This window comes from Copadichromis virginalis, linkage group LG7 (genome assembly GCF_057382275.1).
Source record: "Copadichromis virginalis isolate Kocher_CV1m ecotype Utaka linkage group LG7, C_Virginalis_male_GT1.1, whole genome shotgun sequence".
In the NCBI taxonomy this organism is placed as follows: domain Eukaryota; kingdom Metazoa; phylum Chordata; class Actinopteri; order Cichliformes; family Cichlidae; genus Copadichromis; species Copadichromis virginalis.
The window spans coordinates 70331329-70351735 of record NC_140624.1 but is presented as its reverse complement, the minus strand read 5'-3'; the positions used below and the strand labels follow the sequence as shown (position 1 = coordinate 70351735).

Below are 20407 nucleotides of genomic sequence, written 5' to 3'. Positions count from 1 at the left end.
CTTAAAGGTTTCAGGTGAACTGCAGCGACACAGAAATGACTTTGGCTGTAAATTTACTGCTTTGCACAAATAAAAGTTAAATGAGAAAACAGCTGACTCTGGTGGTTGTTTGGATACGCAGTCTTGGTTAATATGATTGGCACTTGCCAGGACGCGCGGTGCCTCTGAAGCTCTGTTATGCTGGGTTAAAAATAGCAAAAATTGGTGTCGTGCATGTTAAGTGATCATTCATCAAATTGAATGGAAACCAACACAGTATCTCAGTTTCCTCATTACATCACAACAGATTAACTGTGTTCTAATTTTCCAGTCCAGTCATGTTGTGGCTCCAGAAGAGCAAGCATTTGGTGATAGTGGGAAGGAAGAGCCAGGTTTAAGGAGGGGGGAGGCGGGGCGATGGGAACAGATAAGAAAATGAACAGAGAAAAGAGGGGCAGAGAGATCATGGATGAAATACCAACCAAAGGAGAGAGCTGACAAAGGTTCATGATATGCAGTAGTTGCACTATGGGAAGTCCCCCAGCCTGTAGAACGGAGGGCTCAGGGTCAGCCCGAACTCTAAGCTTTATCAAAAAGGAAAGTTTGAATTATTAAAAGTAGAAAGTGGGTTTTCCCAGTTAGAAGATTGTCAATTGCATCCCAGGAAACATTATTTTTATCCTTTTATATAACTAAAGTGATGTAGCATGAGGTCTTTAAGATATGATGATCATTCACTACTTTATACGTGACTTTGCTTGATTTACTTTTACGTTCTTTTGTGTTCTTCCTGCTTGAATGCCGCAGAGTGTTTGGCACAGTAGGGGCGGGTCAGATTAATGTATAATGTTCATTGAGATAATGGAGGCTGAGACGAGGGAGACGAGGGAATGTCGCACTGAGAACAGTGATGAGTCATACTTGGCTCAGAGCAGCCCAGCTACAGCCGGACGCACTGCTCAAAATCAAGATCACCTTAGCCAGCGTCAACATGTTGCCAATAAGGGCAGCTCTGTTTGATGACACAGCTACAATGTATCAAATTCCATAACAACGAATTGAGAGTTTGCGGCTTAGAGCAGATCCTACAGTTGGAAGTTAGGACAATAAAACCTCTCCATAAATGTGAAACTCAAGTGTGTGGTGCTTCTTTACCATTAGTAAGCAGCACTGCAGTTCTGACAGTTGATTATATAAAGTGGGAGCCTGTTTACATGTGTTTGGTTCATATTATGGTGCGCATCATTTATGGGGGTCAGCTCACTCTCTTTGGAGCATTCATCACCAGAAGTTAGCTCTGTTCTTTGCCCTGATGCAAAATATACACAGCTGACTCACTCACAACAAATTTAGTTAAGATTAAAAATATGCATCAGAGCCACAAGCTCATAATAACGCAGAGAATTCAGAAGAATTAAACCAGTATCTTTTTTTGAAGTCACTTCAACCAAACAGTTTAAAGTTGGCTTCTGTCTTGGTAGGTCCTAAAGTCAGGAAAACATGGCACCAAAGCATGGAGACGTTTCTTCTTTATATCAGTATTACCAAATCAGCAGTCTGCAAATACTCCAAATGAAGTGAAATGTGATGCGATCTCGCATCAATGGGATTTTTGACATTTTTAACATTTTTCCCAAAGAAATGAAAACAGGAAAGGGACACTGCCACCAACATCTTAAAAATATGTCATCCTCTTGCTCCTCGTGTCATCTCATCTCCTGAACTAAAGGCAGAGCTCAACACATGAAAACATGCATCATTTATTCCCCGGAGTTGACAACAGCAAGTGTCCTAAAAGTCCGCCTCTCTTTTCTCACGCTCAGCTTGATTACGTTCTCATGTACGCAAATGTATCCACTACCTTATGTCGTCTAACAGAAGCTAACACCAACAAAAACAGCAGCGATTACTGACAGAAAAGATCAGCCTAGCCGCAACAATCAGCCTCATTATCGCTGCCGTGAGCTTCTCTGACTCACTGACTCGCATCACACTCGTTTCACTAAGTTTGAAAGACTCCTGTAGAGTAAATAAAGGCGGGCACTCGCACTAAATTCTTGGCTACCATTTTGCTCTCATCATTTTAATTTTGACCTTGAAAGACAGCACTTCATTTACCAAGTTTGAAAATCTTTTCAAAAAGAATTTTCACATTTATTGCATTATATCATGCTTCAGTGCTCAAATAAACTATGTTTGAAGTCACTTATGACTTTTATAGTTTGGTAAACACATTTTCATGAGCTTTATGTCAATGGTCCAGTAATACCACTTAAAGTTAGGAAGTGAAACCCTTCTCTCTATGTGCAGAAATGTAGATCTTTAAGATTTTTTTAGATTGAACTATAAGAATGAGGACAAATGATGTTTTTTCTGCTGGTAAAGTGTTCGGAGAAATCACTGAAAATTGCTTCTTTGTTAAGTTGTCTGTTATGGATGCAACACAGCTTTACCTCTTCAGTTAGGAGCCTTCTTGTGCTTGAATGATTCACAGGTCAGTGTTAAGTGGGTTAACGAACACAGCATTCCTGTGAAAAAGGGCAGGTACAAGGACCGGATTGAAAATGAGTGAAAAGCAGCCGATGTCTAAATAAAACCTTTGAATCAACAGGCTGCTGCTGCTGTGCATTAACAGAATAAGAGTCTTTTCTGTTAGTAGAATTTATGGTGCCGTCTAACAACAGCAGCATGTTTATTCCTGCCTGTACCAGCGTTCAACGAGGAGGATGCTAGTTCCTCGACATACGCCATGTGGTCAAGAAGTCCTCCCTTATTTGTTGTCTTTGGTTCCTCTCCGTCCATTTTTTAATCTCCTCTCCTCTTATGATACTTCCTTCAGCTTCTGGAGGGATCAGACAGCTCTGACATGCCACCATAGTCTAAAGCCTGAAAGTGAAGAATACCATGAAGAAGGGTTGTCACGTGTAGTACACGGCCAGTTCTTGCATGAAATTCCTGCAACTCCTGTAACGTGCTGCAGGATGCGGAGGCTGTAGCTCAGAAGGCAGAGCAGGTCATCTTCACACTGGAAGGTTGGTTGGCCAACCCAAGTTGCTCCAATGCATCCATCTGAGTGTGAATGTTAGATGAAAGCACTTGAGCATAGAAAAGAAGAGCCAAGTGCTATGGCACTTTCAGAGAAGAATCAAATCAAAACATAAAGTGAGAAAATAGAAGGCAGAGTGGAAGCAGTGCAGACGTGCACCAGGAGACAACCGTCAAGGATAATCACATCTAAAAAACAAAAAATTGAGGAAGACAAAGTTAGAGAGGCGGCAGATTTACTGGATGAAGGATTCCTGGGGCTTTTCAGGGTGATTTATCTGAAATAACTGTGTTAGCATACAGGCCTAGCAACCTGTGTTAAATCTGTTTATTATGTTAAGACCGATGAGGTGTGAGCTGGTGTTCAGCATCTACAGATAGCACGAGCAAAAGGAGGAAATACCACTGTCAGAGCAGCAGGTAACGTTGACCTACATCACTACAGGTTTTTTGGCCCTGCAGAGTTCTGGCTCTCTTTGCACTGGCTTTGGCTATGAGCTCTAATCATCTGTGTTTTATGTTTTAATGCTGTTTGTTCAGTTCAGTTTGACTCATACAGCCAAATCACAACAACAGCCGTCTCAAGGTGCTTTGTACTGTAAGGTAGACCCTCCAATAATACATACAGAGAAAAATCCAACAATCATGTGACCCCTTATGAGCAGCACTTTGGTGACAGTGGGAAGGAAAAACTCACTTTTAGTAGGACGAAACCTCCGGCAGAACCAGGCTCAGGGAGGGGCGGGGCCATCTTCCCCGACTGTATGTGTAATTGAGGCTCACAGTCAGAACCTGGTAGAAGCTGAATTACTGATTAAACTTCTTTACAGGCCCTGAAATTGACTCAAATATCACTTTGAGATGTGAAAATGCAGACATGGAAAACAGGTGAGATTTAACAAACAATGAGAAAACAAAACAAAGTCCCAATGGGCAAAAGTGAAAAGTCCAAAAGGGAGAAAATCCAAAGGCACAAGGAACTGGAGACCGCAGACGGGGCCTGGAAACAGGCGCTCTGACATAGACTAGAGATAAGAAAATAAAAGACAATGACACAGGAAGTGAAAAGAGATGACCGAGCAGGGAATGAAGGACAGTGGATATACTGGACAGAGTGATGAAGATGGAGCTGCCAGGCAGGAGGAAAAGAGGAAGACCTCAAAGGACGCAGTGACGGAGGACATGCAGAGGGTTGGTGTGACAGAGGAGGATGCTGGGATAGGAGGAGATGGCGGCTGATGATCTGCTGTGGCGCCCCCTGAAGGGAGCAGGAGGAAGAAGAAGACTGAAATATGTTCATGTTCTGCTTTGTGATTGTGCAACAACCAGTGTTTGTTAAGTCAAGCATTCCTCAGAATCAGTGTTCAGTGTGTCTGTGTGACATCGCCGTGAAGATAAAGGTTGTTTTTGCATCACGACTCCAAAGAACTCTGTCCCGTCAGCAGCTGAACATTTTTCATACCAGGGATAAAACACACATACTATTGTGGAACTGCAGAAATGAAGCTAAACGTGCGTAGTCAAACGTAAAAACAGAAATGTTAACCAATTGTTTAACTAATTTTAGTTCATAGAGTCCAGTTTGCTGTGAGGGGCAGAGCAGGAACAGCCCCTCCAGTTTCTCTCTTTCTCTAAGAGTAAAGACAGAACAACAGGTCCTGCAGATGTTTCACCCAACACTTTTAAAAAGCTAATTCAGTCACATACCCCTCACATCTCTGCATGTTTACAACAGCAGACTCAGGTGTGATAAGGAAAATAAGTCAAGCGTCAATAATAAATGACATTTTTTCCAGCCAATCACATCTGAGCAGACCTGCTGTCTGTTTGTTTCATCCACACAGGAAGTGGCCCTCAGTGAAAAGACGTTCCTGTGGTGTGTGTTGGTAATCTGAAGGTAACAACGAGCAATTATGTCAGTTGGAGGCGTCGTGTACGCTTGGATCTCAGTTCCTGTTTTTGGGCTCTCAATTGCTTTTTTGAAAAGACACTAAAATCTTCCTTTTGCTTCGGTCTGTCGGTTAATGATCCCTGCACTCGTGCCTCAGCTCGTCTCAGCCTTCGAGACACTCCTTGACTTTGTGATGCTTTCCATTAAGAGGAAAAATATTTGATCTCTTTAAATATTTCACAGCAAACCCAGTAAGGCTGCACAGTTGGAGGCGATAGCTGCGCTGCATGCACGTCATTGTTTACATCATGAAGGTACAGCCAATAGAATGAGAGGTGATATTTTGTTTCTAAGAGATGCACTCAGGTCAGGTACATGGAGACCTTATTTGTCTGCAATGATGTTTTGATGAACAGGAATGTAGCACAAAGTAAAGGTGAAAGCAGCCAGCTGTTAGCTTTAATGTTAACAGTTTCATTTATATTTTTATTCTACAAGCTGCACTGAAGTTAGGAGAGAAGAACAATCAATTATAGTTTGCTGCAAATACCTGTATATGTCTCCATCACTAACTGACACAACAAAGGGGACTCTTACCTTGTAGCGTGACACATTTTAAGATGGCATATAGCAGGGGTGGGGACCGCCAGGGCTCAAGTGTCCTGCAGGTTTTAGGTCTCACCCTGGGTCGCTGAATCAAATGACTAATTCATTAGCAGACTTCTGGAGAACTTCAAGGCATGTTGAGGAGGCCATTTAGCCATTTAAACCAGCTGTGTTGGATCAAGGACACATCTAAAACCTGCAGGACACCGGCCCTCGAGGCCTGGAGTTCCCCACCCTCGGCATGTATGTTGGCTATATCCCAATTCAGGGGCTGCATCCTTCAAGGACGCATTTTAAGGCCGATTACGTCCCAGCGACGTGACGAAGTGAATGCTGCTCGGTTTGCAGTCCTGAATATCACGGCACAAGCAGGATTCACTGCACTGTTAATGTGAGCTGTGTTATATTGCTGCCTCTGTTCGGTGATGTCGAGCCAAACGCACTTTAACGTGTGTTTGAACGAGCTGACGGTTCACTCGTTAAGCTGAAAGAAAGATGCTTCAATCACAGCAGTCACACATGTGTCCACTGCACCATCTGGAACTCTTCTTGTTTACACTCGTAATAACACAAACACTAAATCCTGCTTCTCTGTGCTGTTGTGTAGCAGTGTGTACACCTGAGACTGTCACCTGTCTGTCTGTCCTGCACTCTCTCTCTGTTTCTTTCTCTCTGATTGTGGAATAAAAGTATGAACGTGTGTTTATAAGTTACACTTGTGTTTGAATCCTGCAGCTTATCACACATTTGAATTCCATGTGTGACGAAGAACCATGAAGAACTTCCACAAATCCACAAATACAAACTGGACCTGGGAACAAAATTACAGACCTAATCTGCTTGTGATATCCTAAGACCAAGGAACCACGGAGACCATGTTTAGCTCACAGTTGCTTCTTTATTAAGAGAACCGGGGCTTGCGCCCCCACAGACTGAAAGCTCCCCAACCACTGTTGCCCCCTGGTGGACAAATCCCTGCCACAACATAACATGCTGGTGGACATTTTTGTCCACGAACAAGCTGAAGGGATTTTTGAACAAACCCAGAGGGTCGACAAACATTTAATTGGAACCATGTTTATTTCTCAGCAGCATCAATAGTAACAAAAACTCAATTTAGATTTTGCTGGCAAAGTCGATTGTTCTTATTTATTTTAAGTACATCCTATAAACCTTTTATTCCAAAATATTGCGATACAGGATACATTTTTTTCAAACAAGAACTTTATTAAACAAACAATGAGTTTACAACACACTGTTACGAACTTGTATGTCCATGTGTTTGTTTGTGCAGGTGTTGTGTTTTTTCTATGTTAATTTAGCTGTGCCAGGGCCCTGTTCCGATTGGTGCGTGGATATACTGCCCCGGCGTGATTGGATCCAGCTGGAGGACCCGCCCATTAAAAGGAGGCAGGAGTGCTACAGCGGGAGAGGTCCTCGCGGTTCTCCTCATCACCCAGCAGTAGTCCTGTGGTAACTGCTGGCTGCAGTACGCTTGAAAGTTGTGGAAGTGGAGTGGGTAGGGGTGAGCTGCAGTTTCTTTTTACCACACGTTTTCTCCTGTTTTGAGTTAGTTAAGGAGGTTAGACTCTGTCTTTATTTTTGACTTTGTTTTGGTAAGGTCAGGGGTGCGGGATTTGTGTAGGTTTGTTTTGTTTATTGTTTTGGCCTTGGCTCACCTTGAAGTGCTGACACTCCCGTTTTGGTTCTCTTTATTCACATTGTAAATAAATCACCTTGTATCTAACGGATTTGTTTCGTGTGACTGCTTGGGTCTTGGGGGGGAAGCGAGTGCCTCGCTCATGTTATGGCCTGGCCTAGACGGGTCGTAACACAGATGAAGTATACAAGAGAATAGAACATGAATACAAATAACCAGGGGTAAAAAAAAAAAAAAAGATTCACAAAAAATTCCCATATATGTTGTGTTTTGAGAGACTTTTTGCTGGTGGAGTCTGATAATGATTTTATGTACAATTCCACATCCTTAAGAAAATAACATTGGAGGCGGGGTGAGTGAGGGGCGGGGATTTAGCCTGGACGCTCTGTTTAGAGCTAATAAAACATTGGGGACATGATAGTGATGGGATTTCCGGCTCTTTCGGTTCGGCTCACTAAAAAGAGCCGGCTCTTTCGGCTCCGAACCGGCTCTTCGGGTTGTTTTGTTGCTTTAATTAATTTATTATTAACAATAATATAAAATTATGCACAAAAGGAATTACTAACGTAAAAAAAAAGTGGTTTTATTTATATATGTTTAAATATAAATATATGCGGTGGCCCCTAGAGACAAAACACGTACAAACTCCAAAACACATTTCTAGCATGAACTGAACTTCCAAAGCAGAGCTACTAGATCACTTAAATTACACAATTGAAAGCATGTGTGTATTGTTTGTGTATTTATACACAGGCACTCATATATATATTCAAATAATTTAAAAAAAAGTTCATTTACCTGTTATTACCACACACCAAATCCGGTCGTTGGTACTTGCTGGCTTGTGTAGCCACAAGATAACAAAGGCTCAACACTGCGCCCAGCATCCTGGAGCACTTCTGTTGTGTTTTGTACGTGTTTTGAGTTTTTATGTGCTTCTGAGTTTTTACGTGTTTTTACGTGCTTTGGAGTTTTTACGTGTTTTGGAGTTTGTACATGCTTCAGAGTTCGTACGTGATTTGAAGTTTGTATGTGCTTTGTCTCTAGGGGCCACCGTAAATATACTTTTATTTATTCACTCCACATAAAATGTAATAAATAAATCATATAATACAAAAATCAACTATTCACATTTCAAGTTTTAACTATTTAAATTTTCAGCTTTTTCCTTTCACAAATTTAAAGTGAAAAGAACACAAAACACTGCAAACCACAACACAATTAAATATAAATTATAATATGAAAACTAAAAGAACATGCATATTCTCTGTCATATGGACCTGCATGAATAAACTTTCTGAATCCTTTATCATCTGCAACCGAAAATAGTTGTGGATGATTACTATACCTTTCTAATGTTGTTGTCCCTGCCTCTCTTTCTCTCTCTCTGGCTCTGTTCCTGTGCTACTGAGTGTAACTACCACCCCTCCCCCCTCTGCCCAGCGTAAAGCACAAGGCTCGCGTGCAGAGTGAAGCGGAAAAAAGGTGCGAGAGAGAGGCTGAGAGAAAGAAAAGAAAAGAAAAACCCCACGTGACGGCTCGCGATAAGGAGCCGGCTCGCGTCGTTCACGTCAAAGAGTCGGCTCTAAGAGCCATTTCGTTCGCGAACGACCCATCACTAGGACATGAAGCCTTCATTAGTGGAACAGAACATTTATATGAAGCTTTTATCTGTCAAATGCAATAAACTTCAGCTGCACCAAACATAAACCTAAATACTGAATCATGGACGCAAACACAAATGAGGCAGAAAAACATTTTTGTTCCACAAACAACAATAAAAGTACCTAAACACAACCACCAATCGAACTGACTGAATTCTCCACAGCTGACATCTACAACTTCTGCTTTTGGTAAGTCAGATACAGACAGTAGCAACAAAATCGACCCTGAATGTGTTGGCAATAACAACCAACACTAGATTCTACGCCCTATAACAGGATACAATTTCAGACGTTTTTGGATGGTGGATTTTGCAGTTGCACACATGCAGTAAAGTCTCCTGGGTTTACAGGAGGTCCAAAATGGAAAAAAAATCCAGTGAGCGGGAGTTCAAAGGGGGCAAAATATTATGCTGATGACAGATGGAATTGTTCAATGGCATTGCTGGAGAAACTGTTGGCTGCAGTTTTTGGAAAATTACAATAATAACAACAATAATGATGATAAGAAGAAAAACATAAAGAAGAAGTAACTTGTCCTGGCAACATATGACGAGTGCAGAGTAGCGATGTTGCAATAACTGTTGTCCCACAGTGCCACCTGGTGCTGATCACTGTGCACTTCCAGCTACAGGAACCCAAGAGCTATTATAAGGTTTAAGTACTTTAATGAAAAAAAGTTATATTTGATTGAACTTTGCATAAATTTGTGTCAGAGGAAAATAGCAGATGGAAAAAGTTATTTAGAGTGTCGGTGACCCAGTGTTTTGTGTATTGTTTTCTTGTAGTTTGGGATTTCAGATGTTTAGTATTGGTTTTGTTCTGTTTGTTTCCTGGTTTACTTTGACAGTCTGTGCCATGCGTTAGTGTTTCTAGTTTGGCGTCTCCATGTCCTGTCTGCCAACTGATGTCAGCTGCCCTGCTTTCCTCTTGTATTTACAGGGAGTGCAGAATTATTAGGCAAGTTGTATTTTTGAGGAATAATTTTATTATTGAACAACCATGTTGTCAATGAACCCAAAAAACTCATTAATATCAAAGCTGAATGTTTTTGGAAGTAGTTTTTAGTTTGTTTTTAGTTTTAGCTATTTTAGGGGGATATCTGTGTGTGCAGGTGACTATTACTGTGCAGAATTATTAGCCAACTTAACAAAAAACAAATATATACCCATTTCAATTATTTCTTTTTACCAGTGAAACCAATATAACATCTCCACATTCACAAATATACATTTCTGACATTCAAAAACAAAACAAAACAAATCAGCGACCAATATAGCCACCTTTCTTTGCAAGGACACTCAAAAGCCTGCCATCCATGGATTCTGTCAGTGTTTTGATCTGTTCACCATCAACATTGCGTGCAGCAGCAACCACAGCCTCCCAGACACTGTTCAGAGAGGTGTACTGTTTTCCCTCCTTTAAATCTCACATTTGATGATGGACCACAGGTTCTCAATGGGGTTCAGATCAGGTGAACAAGGAGGCCATGTCATTAGTTTTTCTTCTTTTATACCCTTTCTTGCCAGCCACGCTGTGGAGTACTTGGACACGTGTGATGGAGCATTGTCCTGCATGGAAATCATGTTTTTCTTGAAGGATGCAGACTTCTTCCTGTACCACTGCTTGAAGAAGGTGTCTTCCAGAAACTGGCAGTAGGACTGGGAGTTGAGCTTGACTCCATCCTCAACCCGAAAAGGCCCCACAAGCTCATCTTTGATGATACCAGCCCAAACCAGTACTCCACCTCCACCTTGCTGGCGTCTGAGTGGGACTGGAGCTCTCTGCCCTTTACCAATCCAGCCACGGGCCCATCCATCTGGCCCATCAAGACTCACTCTCATTTCATCAGTCCATAAAACCTTAGAAAAACCAGTCTTGAGATATTTCTTGGCCCAGTCTTGACGTTTCAGCTTGTGTGTCTTGTTCAGTGGTGGTCGTCTTTCAGCCTTTCTTACCTTGGCCATGTCTCTGAGTATTGCACACCTTGTGCTTTTGGGCACTCCAGTGATGTTGCAGCTCTGAAATATGGCCAAACTGGTGGCAAGTGGCATCTTGGCAGCTGCACGCTTGACTTTTCTCAGTTCATGGGCAGTTATTTTGCGCCTTGGTTTTTCCACACGCTTCTTGCGACCCTGTTGACTATTTTGAATGAAACGCTTGATTGTTCGATGATCACGCTTCAGAAGCTTTGCAATTTTGAGACTGCTGCATCCCTCTGCAAGATATCTCACTATTTTTGACTTTTCTGAGCCTGTCAAGTCCTTCTTTCGACCCATTTTGCCAAAGGAAAGGACGTTGCCTAATAATTATGCACACCTGATATAGGGTGTTGATGTCATTAGACCACACCCCTTCTCATTACAGAGATGCACATCACCTAATATGCTTAATTGGTAGTAGGCTTTCGAGCCTATACAGCCTGGAGTAAGACAACATGCATGGGCCTGACTATGCCTGGAGCTTGGTTCACTCTGGTGCAGCTGGCTGCCGGCGGACCCCACGGACTCGTCACTGCAGCCTCCTGTGGCTTCTGTATCAGGTGACCCCACGTCTGGGGCTCTCCTCAGATCTCTCCAGGAGGGTGGCACGGTGGCCCCTCTGATGGTCCTCCTTGGGCCTGGATCACCTCCATGCCTACTTCATGCCCTGGGGGGCAGGGCTATGGCTTCCCACAACCTCTAGCAGATCGTTACATGGAGAAACCTTTTGAATACACGCACACAGGTGTACGCACAGGTGCTCACAGACATACACTATATCTTTCTTGGCTGCTATCTCTTGCGTACTGCACAATAACATTCAATATTTAGTATTTACTGTTCCTTATATTTATCTAGGTTATTGCTGTGGTGTTGTGTTTATTGTGTTGCTCTCCTTTTGCTTGTTTTCTTCTTTTTTCTTTCAACAGATTTTGTAGTGTCTTCTCTCACTGTCCTTCTTTCTTTCTTTCTTTCTTTCTTTCTTATCCCCCAGTCATGTCTGCCCTGTCTGTAATAACTTAAAATAAAATAAAATATAATAAATTAATTAATAATACTAACACGGTGGTTAGCACTGTTGCCACACAGCAAGAAGGTCCTGAGTTCAATTCTATGGGCTCAAAATGTAGTCATAAATATTTTGTACTTGTAAATCAGGAATTGTATGCGTAAAAAAGATTTGTGTGTGGACTTAGCCAAAAAAACCCTGCAAGTTACAACTACGAATTTTGACCCTATTTTTCTTCCCTTCATCTGATTGGTGAATGTCATGTCAATCACAAATGTAACAATCCAATCAGAGAACAGAGGTCTGGCTGTCGGAGGGGCGCTTTTTTTGAACTGCAGGTCTTTGAAGGGAATAAATGGCCTTTTACATGCCAACCCAGCATTTTCCTTCATCACCACGAAGGAAAACAGTCTGTGGTCGTCCGAGTTTGGTGATTTTTGTGTCACAGGACTACGTGTTTAATACAGGGACTTCCACAGCCTTTTCAACAGCGCTGCGGACCGCGGGGTGGGGGCGGGCAGTGTTTTGGAAATGACAGTCTTCATTACAAAGCTTTCTTCGTTATGAATTAGCATACATGTTTTTATTGAACATTTGAAGAACTAGCAAAAAAAACCCACAAACTCTTGTAGAGGACATAAAGTCAGAGATAGAAAAGACAAGGAGCAGGTGCATCTAGTACAGGTAGAGCTGCTGCAAAAACCCACAGAGCCCAGCAGCCAGCAACAAATTCTGGATCCTTTGCTTTTAGTTAGCAGTTAGCATTAGCAGCACATCCTGCGTCCGATGTGAAAGGACTTTTATGCTGCGCACTGTGACTCACAGCAATGGTCCTGGGTCAGCCCTGACTTTGTGTTAAACTAATCCTAAAGTAATAATGTATTTCTAACCACTGACATACCACAACTTTATCATTTCAACAGCTGCTGAAAGTAAGGGGTAGTGATGTTCGATTCGTGAACGAATCGTTCAATACCCGAGAATCACTTTACTGACTCGTGAATCATGATTCACAAGCCCAACTGACTCACTGACTCATCCCTGTTGCTGTTAGCAAACTAATTCCATTAGTAGAAATATATCTAGCTTATAATTAAAATTGTGGGGGGAAAAAACAACAGCCAGTTTCGTAACAAAAGCATTTCTGCTCTGAACTGGAAGAAAAAACCCTGAGTAGAAGCTCACATCAAGAAAATAGCTCCTCGGTTCAGAGTAGCATCGCGCTGCTAACAACACATTTGAGCTACTCACCCCCTCCCTCCTGTGCTGAATCGTAAGCGTAAGCGAATCACTCAGGACTCGCTCACCCCCTCCCTCCTGGCTCACAGCTTCTTCTTCTTGGTTGGCAACCAATGTTAAGGCGCATTACCGCCCCCTGGCTCACAGCGCAGTGGACATTTAGATGAGAAAATATATATTTGACACACTTAAGGAAAATACTAATAAAATACAAATAAACAAAATAAATGTTTATTAAGCAATTTTGATAGGAAATTGCTTAATTTTAGAAATGTTTTTGCTCTTTTTTTTCTCTATAAAATAGTTGTTGTTGTTTTTTTAATCATTCATCTTAGCAGTAGGATTTACATGAAAAGGGAAACAAATTAAGTTTGAGTGAAAATGTAAAATTTTGCACTCTCTGATCAACTGACTCAGTGAATCAAATGACTCAAAACACCCGATTCACTTTGGTGAGTGACTCATTAACACTCGATTCAGTAAAAAGAATCAAATTTACCATCACTAGTAAGGGGACCTAACTGCTATCGGATATTTATATAGAGATCCTCCAGCTTCAAACTGTATCACCCTTCAAGGACCTGCAGTTCAAAAAAGTGCCCCTCCGACAGCCAAACCCATCTGTTCTCTGATTGGATTGTTTAATTTGTGATTGACATGACATTGACCAATCAGCTTAAAGGAAGAAAAATAGGGTCAAAATTCGTAGTTGTGACTTGCAGGGTTTTTTTTTGGCTAAGTCCACACACAAATCTTTTTTTACACATACAAATCTTTTTTACCCACGCACAAATTTTTTTTACACATACAAATCTTTTTTACGCACGCACAAATTTTTTTTACACATACAAATCTTTTTACAGTACCAAGTACAAAACCGATTTACAAGTACAAAATATTTATGACCATATTTTGAGCCCATACAATTCCACCATCAGGCCGGGGTCTTTCTGTGTGGAGTTTGCATGTTCTCCCCGTGTTTGCGTGGGTTCCCTCCGGGTACTCCGGCTTCCTCCCACCGTCCAAAGACATGCAACTTGTGAACCCTGATAAGGATAAGCGGTAGTGGATGGATGGATAGATAATACTAACAAAAGTCAATCAAATGGACCAATGCAGCAAGGCTGTGATGATCCACTTGGTAAAATAAATCCGTTGGACATGCAACACAGAGCACCTGTATAAAAAAGCCCAAAGCCAACTGTACTTCCTCAGGAGGCTGAGGTCTTTTAACATCTGCAGGAAGCTCCTGAGGATGTTTTACCAGTCGGTGGTTGCTGGAGTACTTTTCTATGCTGTGGTGTGCTGGGGGAGCAGCACAGCAAAGAGGGACTCATCCAGGCTGGAGAAACTGATCAGGAAGGCTAGCTCTGTGGTCGGCATGAAGCTGGACACTCTGGTGACAGTGGCAGAGAAAAGGACATTAAAGAAACTGATGGACATTATGGACAATGCTGGGCATCCTCTGCACACGGCCATAAACAACCAGAAGAGTCTGTTCAGTGACAGGTTGCTTCTCCCAAAGACAAGAACTAACAGACTTAAAAACTCCTTTGTCCCACACGCCATCAAACTGTTTAACTCCTCTCTGGAGGGGAGAGGGAGGGGAAACAGGAGGACAAAGGAGGAGGGAACAACTAAGCTGTAGTGCCTCTGCACCTCACTGTGCAATACCTTGTGCAATACTTTTGTAAATAGTCAACAGTGCAATAGACTCAATACTTGAAATGTGCAATTCACTTGTATTTTTATTTTTTATTCCTATTTATTCTATTTATCCCCTTTGTATATTTTATTTATATTTGTCTCTGTATTTATATATATGTGTGTGTGTGTGTGTGTGTGTGTGTGTGTGTGTGTGTGTGTGTGTGTGTGTGTGTGTATATATATATATATATAACAATTCTGTAACTGTAACTTCGGTCGTTGCTGTGCTTTTTTTGGAAGTCGAATTTCCCAGAGGAACCCACCCGAGGGATTAATAAAGTTCTATCTTATCTTATCTCTCTTATCTCTTATCTTTCTTGGCCTTCAGACAATTCCGATTGCCAAAGAACCAAACGGGACATGCAAAACAAGAGAAAAAAGAACAATAGGCTTTATTGAGTGAGTTGACACTCGCACAGAGAAGGAACACACCTAGTTGTTGGTGCCTAAAAGCCACCAGGAAATGATTTTCTAGGCGGCTCATTATAAGCCCAGGGCAGGGCAAGTGGGATATGATAAGATTTGTGCACCGATGGTGTGTGTCATACCTGGACCGGGTTAACCAGCCAGCTGTCCCAAAAGCACCTTTGCACCCCTTACCATTAATGGAGGCCCTGTTTGAACGCATTGGCATGGACCTCATCGGGCCATTTCAGTGGAGTGTACATAGACATCGCTTTTTATTAGTTGTGGATTATAAATGCAACGCGATACCCAGAAGCAGTGCCGCTGCGCACCATCTGTGTGCCCCTGTCAGTCAGCCATCACCTGTTTCTGTTCCTCCCTGGACATGTGCAGTCATGTTATCCTATTCCTGACAGCACTACTGGAAAATAATCTTTTACCACACCTTCCTTTTCTGAGTCTGTTCTCCTGCATTTATCTGGCATCAAATTCACCTAAACAGACAAACATAAATATAGTTCTACTACATAGTTCTTGGCCCCAGTTTTGCTCTCTTCATTTTAATTTTGACCTTGAAAGACAGCCACTACATTTATCAAGCTTGTGAAAGTCTTTCTTTTTATAAAAGAGTTTCACATTTATTCCATATATATTACACTTCAGTGCTCAAATAAACTATGTTTGAAGTCATTTATGACTTGTGTAGTTTGTTAATACGCATTTTAATGTGCTTTATGTCAATGGTCCAGTAATAAGACTTAAAGTTAGGAAGTGAACCCCTTCTCTCTATGTGCAGAAATGTAGATCTTTAAGATTTTTTTAGATTGAACTATAAGAATGAGGACAAATGATGTTTTTTCTGCTGGTAAAGTGTTCGGAGAAATCACTGAAAATTGCTTCTTTGTTAAGTTGTCTATTATGGATGCAACACAGCTTTACCTCTTCAGTTAGGAGCCTTCTTGTGCTTGAATGATTCACAGGTCAGTGTTAAGTGGGTTAACGAACACAGCATTCCTGTGAAAAAGGGCAGGTACAAGGACCGGATTGAAAATGAGTGAAAAGCAGCCGATGTCTAAATAAAACCTTTGAATCAACAGGTTGCTGCTGCTGTGCATTAACAGAATAAGAGTCTTTTCTGTTAGTAGAATTTATGGTGCCGTCTAACAACAGCAGCATGTTTAAATGTCCAGCTGACATTTAAAGATTAAAACATCAAAATGGTAGGTTGCTCATGCGAGGGAGAGGCAGAGTGGATATATTGGACAAAGGATGATGAAGATGGAGCTGCTAAGCAGGAAGAAAAGAGGACAAACCCAGAAAAGATTTAGAATGTAGAGAATGAGGACATGAAGGGGGTTGGTGTGACAGGTATAGGGGTCAGATGGAGGCAGATGACCTGTTGTGGTGATTGCTAAAGGACTAAACTGAAAAAAGAAAAGCATTTTATAGCTGTTTATAAGCTGGCTGCCTACTGTACACATGCAGTACACAGAGTTGGGCCAAGTCTTGCAAGTATTTTTACCGCACTGCATAATTGTAGCCACGTTCTAATAAATTTAGTTATTTTTGGTTCCTTAAAGTATGTTTATAGAACTGTAAATTTATATTTGTTTTAATTTCTGTTGCCCTCTTTTGATTTCAATGAAAAGTTTTACCCAGGATATCTAAAAGCCACTTTGTTACAAACTGATGGCTGCTTTTAATTTGTTATAGTCAAGTTATTTCTGGCTTAAAATTACTTGATATGATTCACGGTTGCATATATTTACAAAGGTTTGGCCTTCATACTTTTTACAGCTTGGAGTTGTTCATGTCTAGTAGTAGATTTGTCACGTTCCCGGGTCTGTTGATACAGCGTTTTGAGTTTTAGTTTATTTTGATGTTTATGGGTTTTTTTTTTGTTTTTTTTTTAACTTTTATTTAACTTTTTTCCCCAACAAATATAAGACTGGTTCACATCCAAAATAATAACACTACACAGCACTAGAATATTACAACATTATGTCCATAATTGTTGTTCACTAGGATCCAGTTTACAGGTTACACCCAGTGCTTCCAGTGGTTTCTTCCATTTGTCCACAAAAATTCGGGAGCTCCCATCAACATAATGTCCCAGCCTGATCAGAGTCATAACTTCAATGACGAGCGACTTCCATAGAGGAATGGAGGGAGGCTCAGCCCCCACCCATCTCAACACAATGGTTTTCCTGGCCAACATTAACAGTGACTGAATTACATGCTCATGTTGTACCAGTGAGACAGGAATATATCCCAATATACACATTAATGGGTTTTCTGTCACCTGATGACCAATGGCTGTACTAACATTGGCACAGACCTCTTTCCAAAGTGACTGGATAATAGCACATTCCCACAAGCAGTGGAATCTAGTGCCCACTCTGACCTTACACTTGAGACAGTTTGGAGATGTTCCCATATTATACTTACTATAAATATACGGAGAAATCTACACATTGTGCAAAATTTTGTGCTGCAGTTCTTTAAATCGGTTACAAACAGAGATTTTAGATGGAAGGAGCAGGATTTTGAAGGTCTGTGTCCTATGTCAGTATAGTCAGCTTTGCTTCCTTTGTCTCGTTATGTCAGACCAGTGTCCGCTCTTTCCCCGTGTGTTCCCACTTCCCCTAATCACCCTTGTGTGTATTTAGTCTGTGTGTTTCTGTTCATTCCTTGTCAAGTCGTTTGTTGTTCATGCCACGTTTTCCATGGCATGGTTCATGTCTAGGTTCTTCTTGTTGTTTATTTAGTTCTCCCAGTTTAGGTTGATGTCAGTTTACTTCAGTTTGCCCTTTCTTTGTACCTTTTTTACCAGCCTTATTTAACGGCTCGCTTTTTGTTAATATTCAAGTTTTCTTCCACGTTCTTTGTGTCTGCATTTTGGGTCCTTCTCATCAATTCGCCAGACTGTGACAAGATTGCTCATGTGAGGGAGAGGCAAAGTGCATATAATGGACAAAGGATGATGAGTGATAAGGATGCCAACTGTTACGACACACCTTTGTCAGTTAAAGCCTAACTGATGGCGGCCTGATGCAACATTGAGGCTTCTCACGGTTTGGCTTCGAGTTACGACACGAGCTTTGTCCATTAGGCTTCCTGAGAAGTGACGTTAGTCTCACGAGGAAAATATTATGTCCTGCTTTTTTTCTTTTTTAAAGCAAATGGCGTCATCACTCAGTAGGTGTTATAAATATGAGCTCTGTTTTCACATAGGCCAGAGCATTTGTAGGAAGAAGTGAGCAGCTGCAGCTTAAAGACACCAATTCAAGATGATTGACAGAGAGGTAGCACTTGAAGCGTTGGGTGTAATCTGCAATGCAAAAGTAACTTCAGATCCGGAGCACGCAGTGTAGCTTTCCAAGGCTTGGCCTCTTCCAGTTCTGCAGCACCAACTCTGTCTGCAAACCAGCTCATTTCTGCGGTCTTGGGTGGCGATGAAACCTGGTAAATATGATCGATGTCACTCTTGTTAGTCATCAAAACTGAATGCAGGTTTTATCTTTATGTATTTAGTCTTTTTATTTAGTGGTCTAGGTAGAGACTTAGGACCTTAAGTGTTTGTTATTTTTTAATTCAAATTTCGACATTGTTCATCGTATGCTGGATTAAATTTTAACTACCCCTGAGTCTCGATTTTTAGTCTTAATTTAAGAAAGATTAATTTCACCCAGAGATTGTTAACCTCTATAACAGAAAGCAGCCTGTTGAGGATAACATGAAGAAATGGCTAATCTGCTTTGAACCTGCATCCTTTTCTGCTAACTTACAGCCCACTGTCAGGAAACAACTTTGCCAGGATTCAAAGTGTTCTCCAAGGTGGAAAGCTTTCTGAAAGCTCCACCAGCTTGACATTTGATGAAAGGACAAGAGGGGGAAAGACTTATATCATCGATCAGGATGAATTCTTTGACCGCAAGTTTGACTTCGACTTCACTGGGCTGAGAGACACAGAGACCTATTGCAGAGGTGGAGAGGTGTATGAACGTCCATGTGGTTGGCAACGCTTTGCCATCAAGGTAAACACAGATGACTGACTTCAGTACTACTACATTACACAGTAAAAGATCTGGGCAGTCATCATCGATATTATCAAATATATCACAGTATTCGTCAGTAATGCTAAATCAGTAACATAGTCCCTCAGTTCATCCAGTTTAGCACCAGTCGTAAAGCTCACCTCAGCGCTGGCGCCTGTGGAGAAAGTAACATGCTTTAATAGCTTTTGCTCCTTTATTCATCAACGGTGATCAACGGTTTTGTTCTGAGTTTCGCTCCAAACTTTGCAAAGCTGTTCCGTTTTTTAAAGTCATTTTGTTATTTTACGAAAATGTTTTAGGTCCTAGACAAGTATGATGGAAATGCATGGCTCGGAACCCAGTACCGGAGCACCCAGTCAGTGCCGGGGGAGTGGCCCGTGTCCTACCACGGGACGTCAAAGGAAGGTGCTGAGGGCATCATCGAAGGATTCTACAAGGTTAGATTTTATTATTACTGCTGTTAGTGCATTATTGTCTCCAATAAAACTGTGTTACTGGTTAGCCCAGAGTAAATTGTAGCTGTAAATGTAAATTATGTTTCACTTTTATTTAACAGCCGGGCCCGGGTCAAGTCTACGGCAGAGGGATTTATTCCACTCCTTACATCAACGAGGCCATCCATTATTCCAGAATATTCACCTCCGCTCATAATGGCAAGAAGTACAGAGTGATTCTGCAGAATCGGATCAACCCAACTTATAGAGAGAAACACTACAACGGTAAATACTGGCTGGTTAGCATCCCAGCTGGATTACCGGTGGAAAAAGAAGAGGAGATGGTGAAACGGGCCATCCGTCCTTATGGCCTTCTGCTGAAAGAGGTCTAAAATGGAGAGAAACACATCTCAATAAAACCCACAAATCTGACCTATAAAGTATTTTTTATACTTGTATAAGTTTACTAAACGTAAACTCTGTTGTAGTTGATATAAGAAAAAATGTGGGTAAAGGATTCCAAGGCTGTGTGACTGCTGTCTGAAAGCTGGAATAAAAAAGCTTCACTAAAACTGCTTCTGTGAATTTCTTGCACTGAAAACATGTTTCTGTGTTCAGATGTCAGTAAAGAATATCCCATTAAATTGTGTTTTAAGAGGTGAAGCTACAGCCCAAACAAATGTTTCTACTATCAGACCAGGGGACAGGAGTTATTAAACTTTGTAAGAGAA

At 41.4% G+C, this 20407-nt stretch overlaps 2 protein-coding genes across 2 annotated transcripts in view; both read left to right on the top strand.

The window, feature by feature from the left end:
• Nucleotides 1-20407, top strand: part of LOC146706796 (uncharacterized) — a 378960-nt gene that overhangs the window by 107107 nt on the left and 251446 nt on the right. The gene's annotated exons all lie outside the window — the stretch shown is intronic.
• LOC146706806 (uncharacterized) lies at nucleotides 841-20248 on the top strand. The gene is made up of 7 exons (XM_085465098.1): nucleotides 841-993; nucleotides 2960-3011; nucleotides 18109-18205; nucleotides 18503-18649; nucleotides 18975-19221; nucleotides 19542-19679; nucleotides 19799-20248. The coding sequence occupies exons 1-7, from the start codon at nucleotides 841-843 to the stop codon at nucleotides 20066-20068; spliced, it is 1104 nt and encodes a 367-aa protein (XP_085321224.1). The 3' UTR covers nucleotides 20069-20248.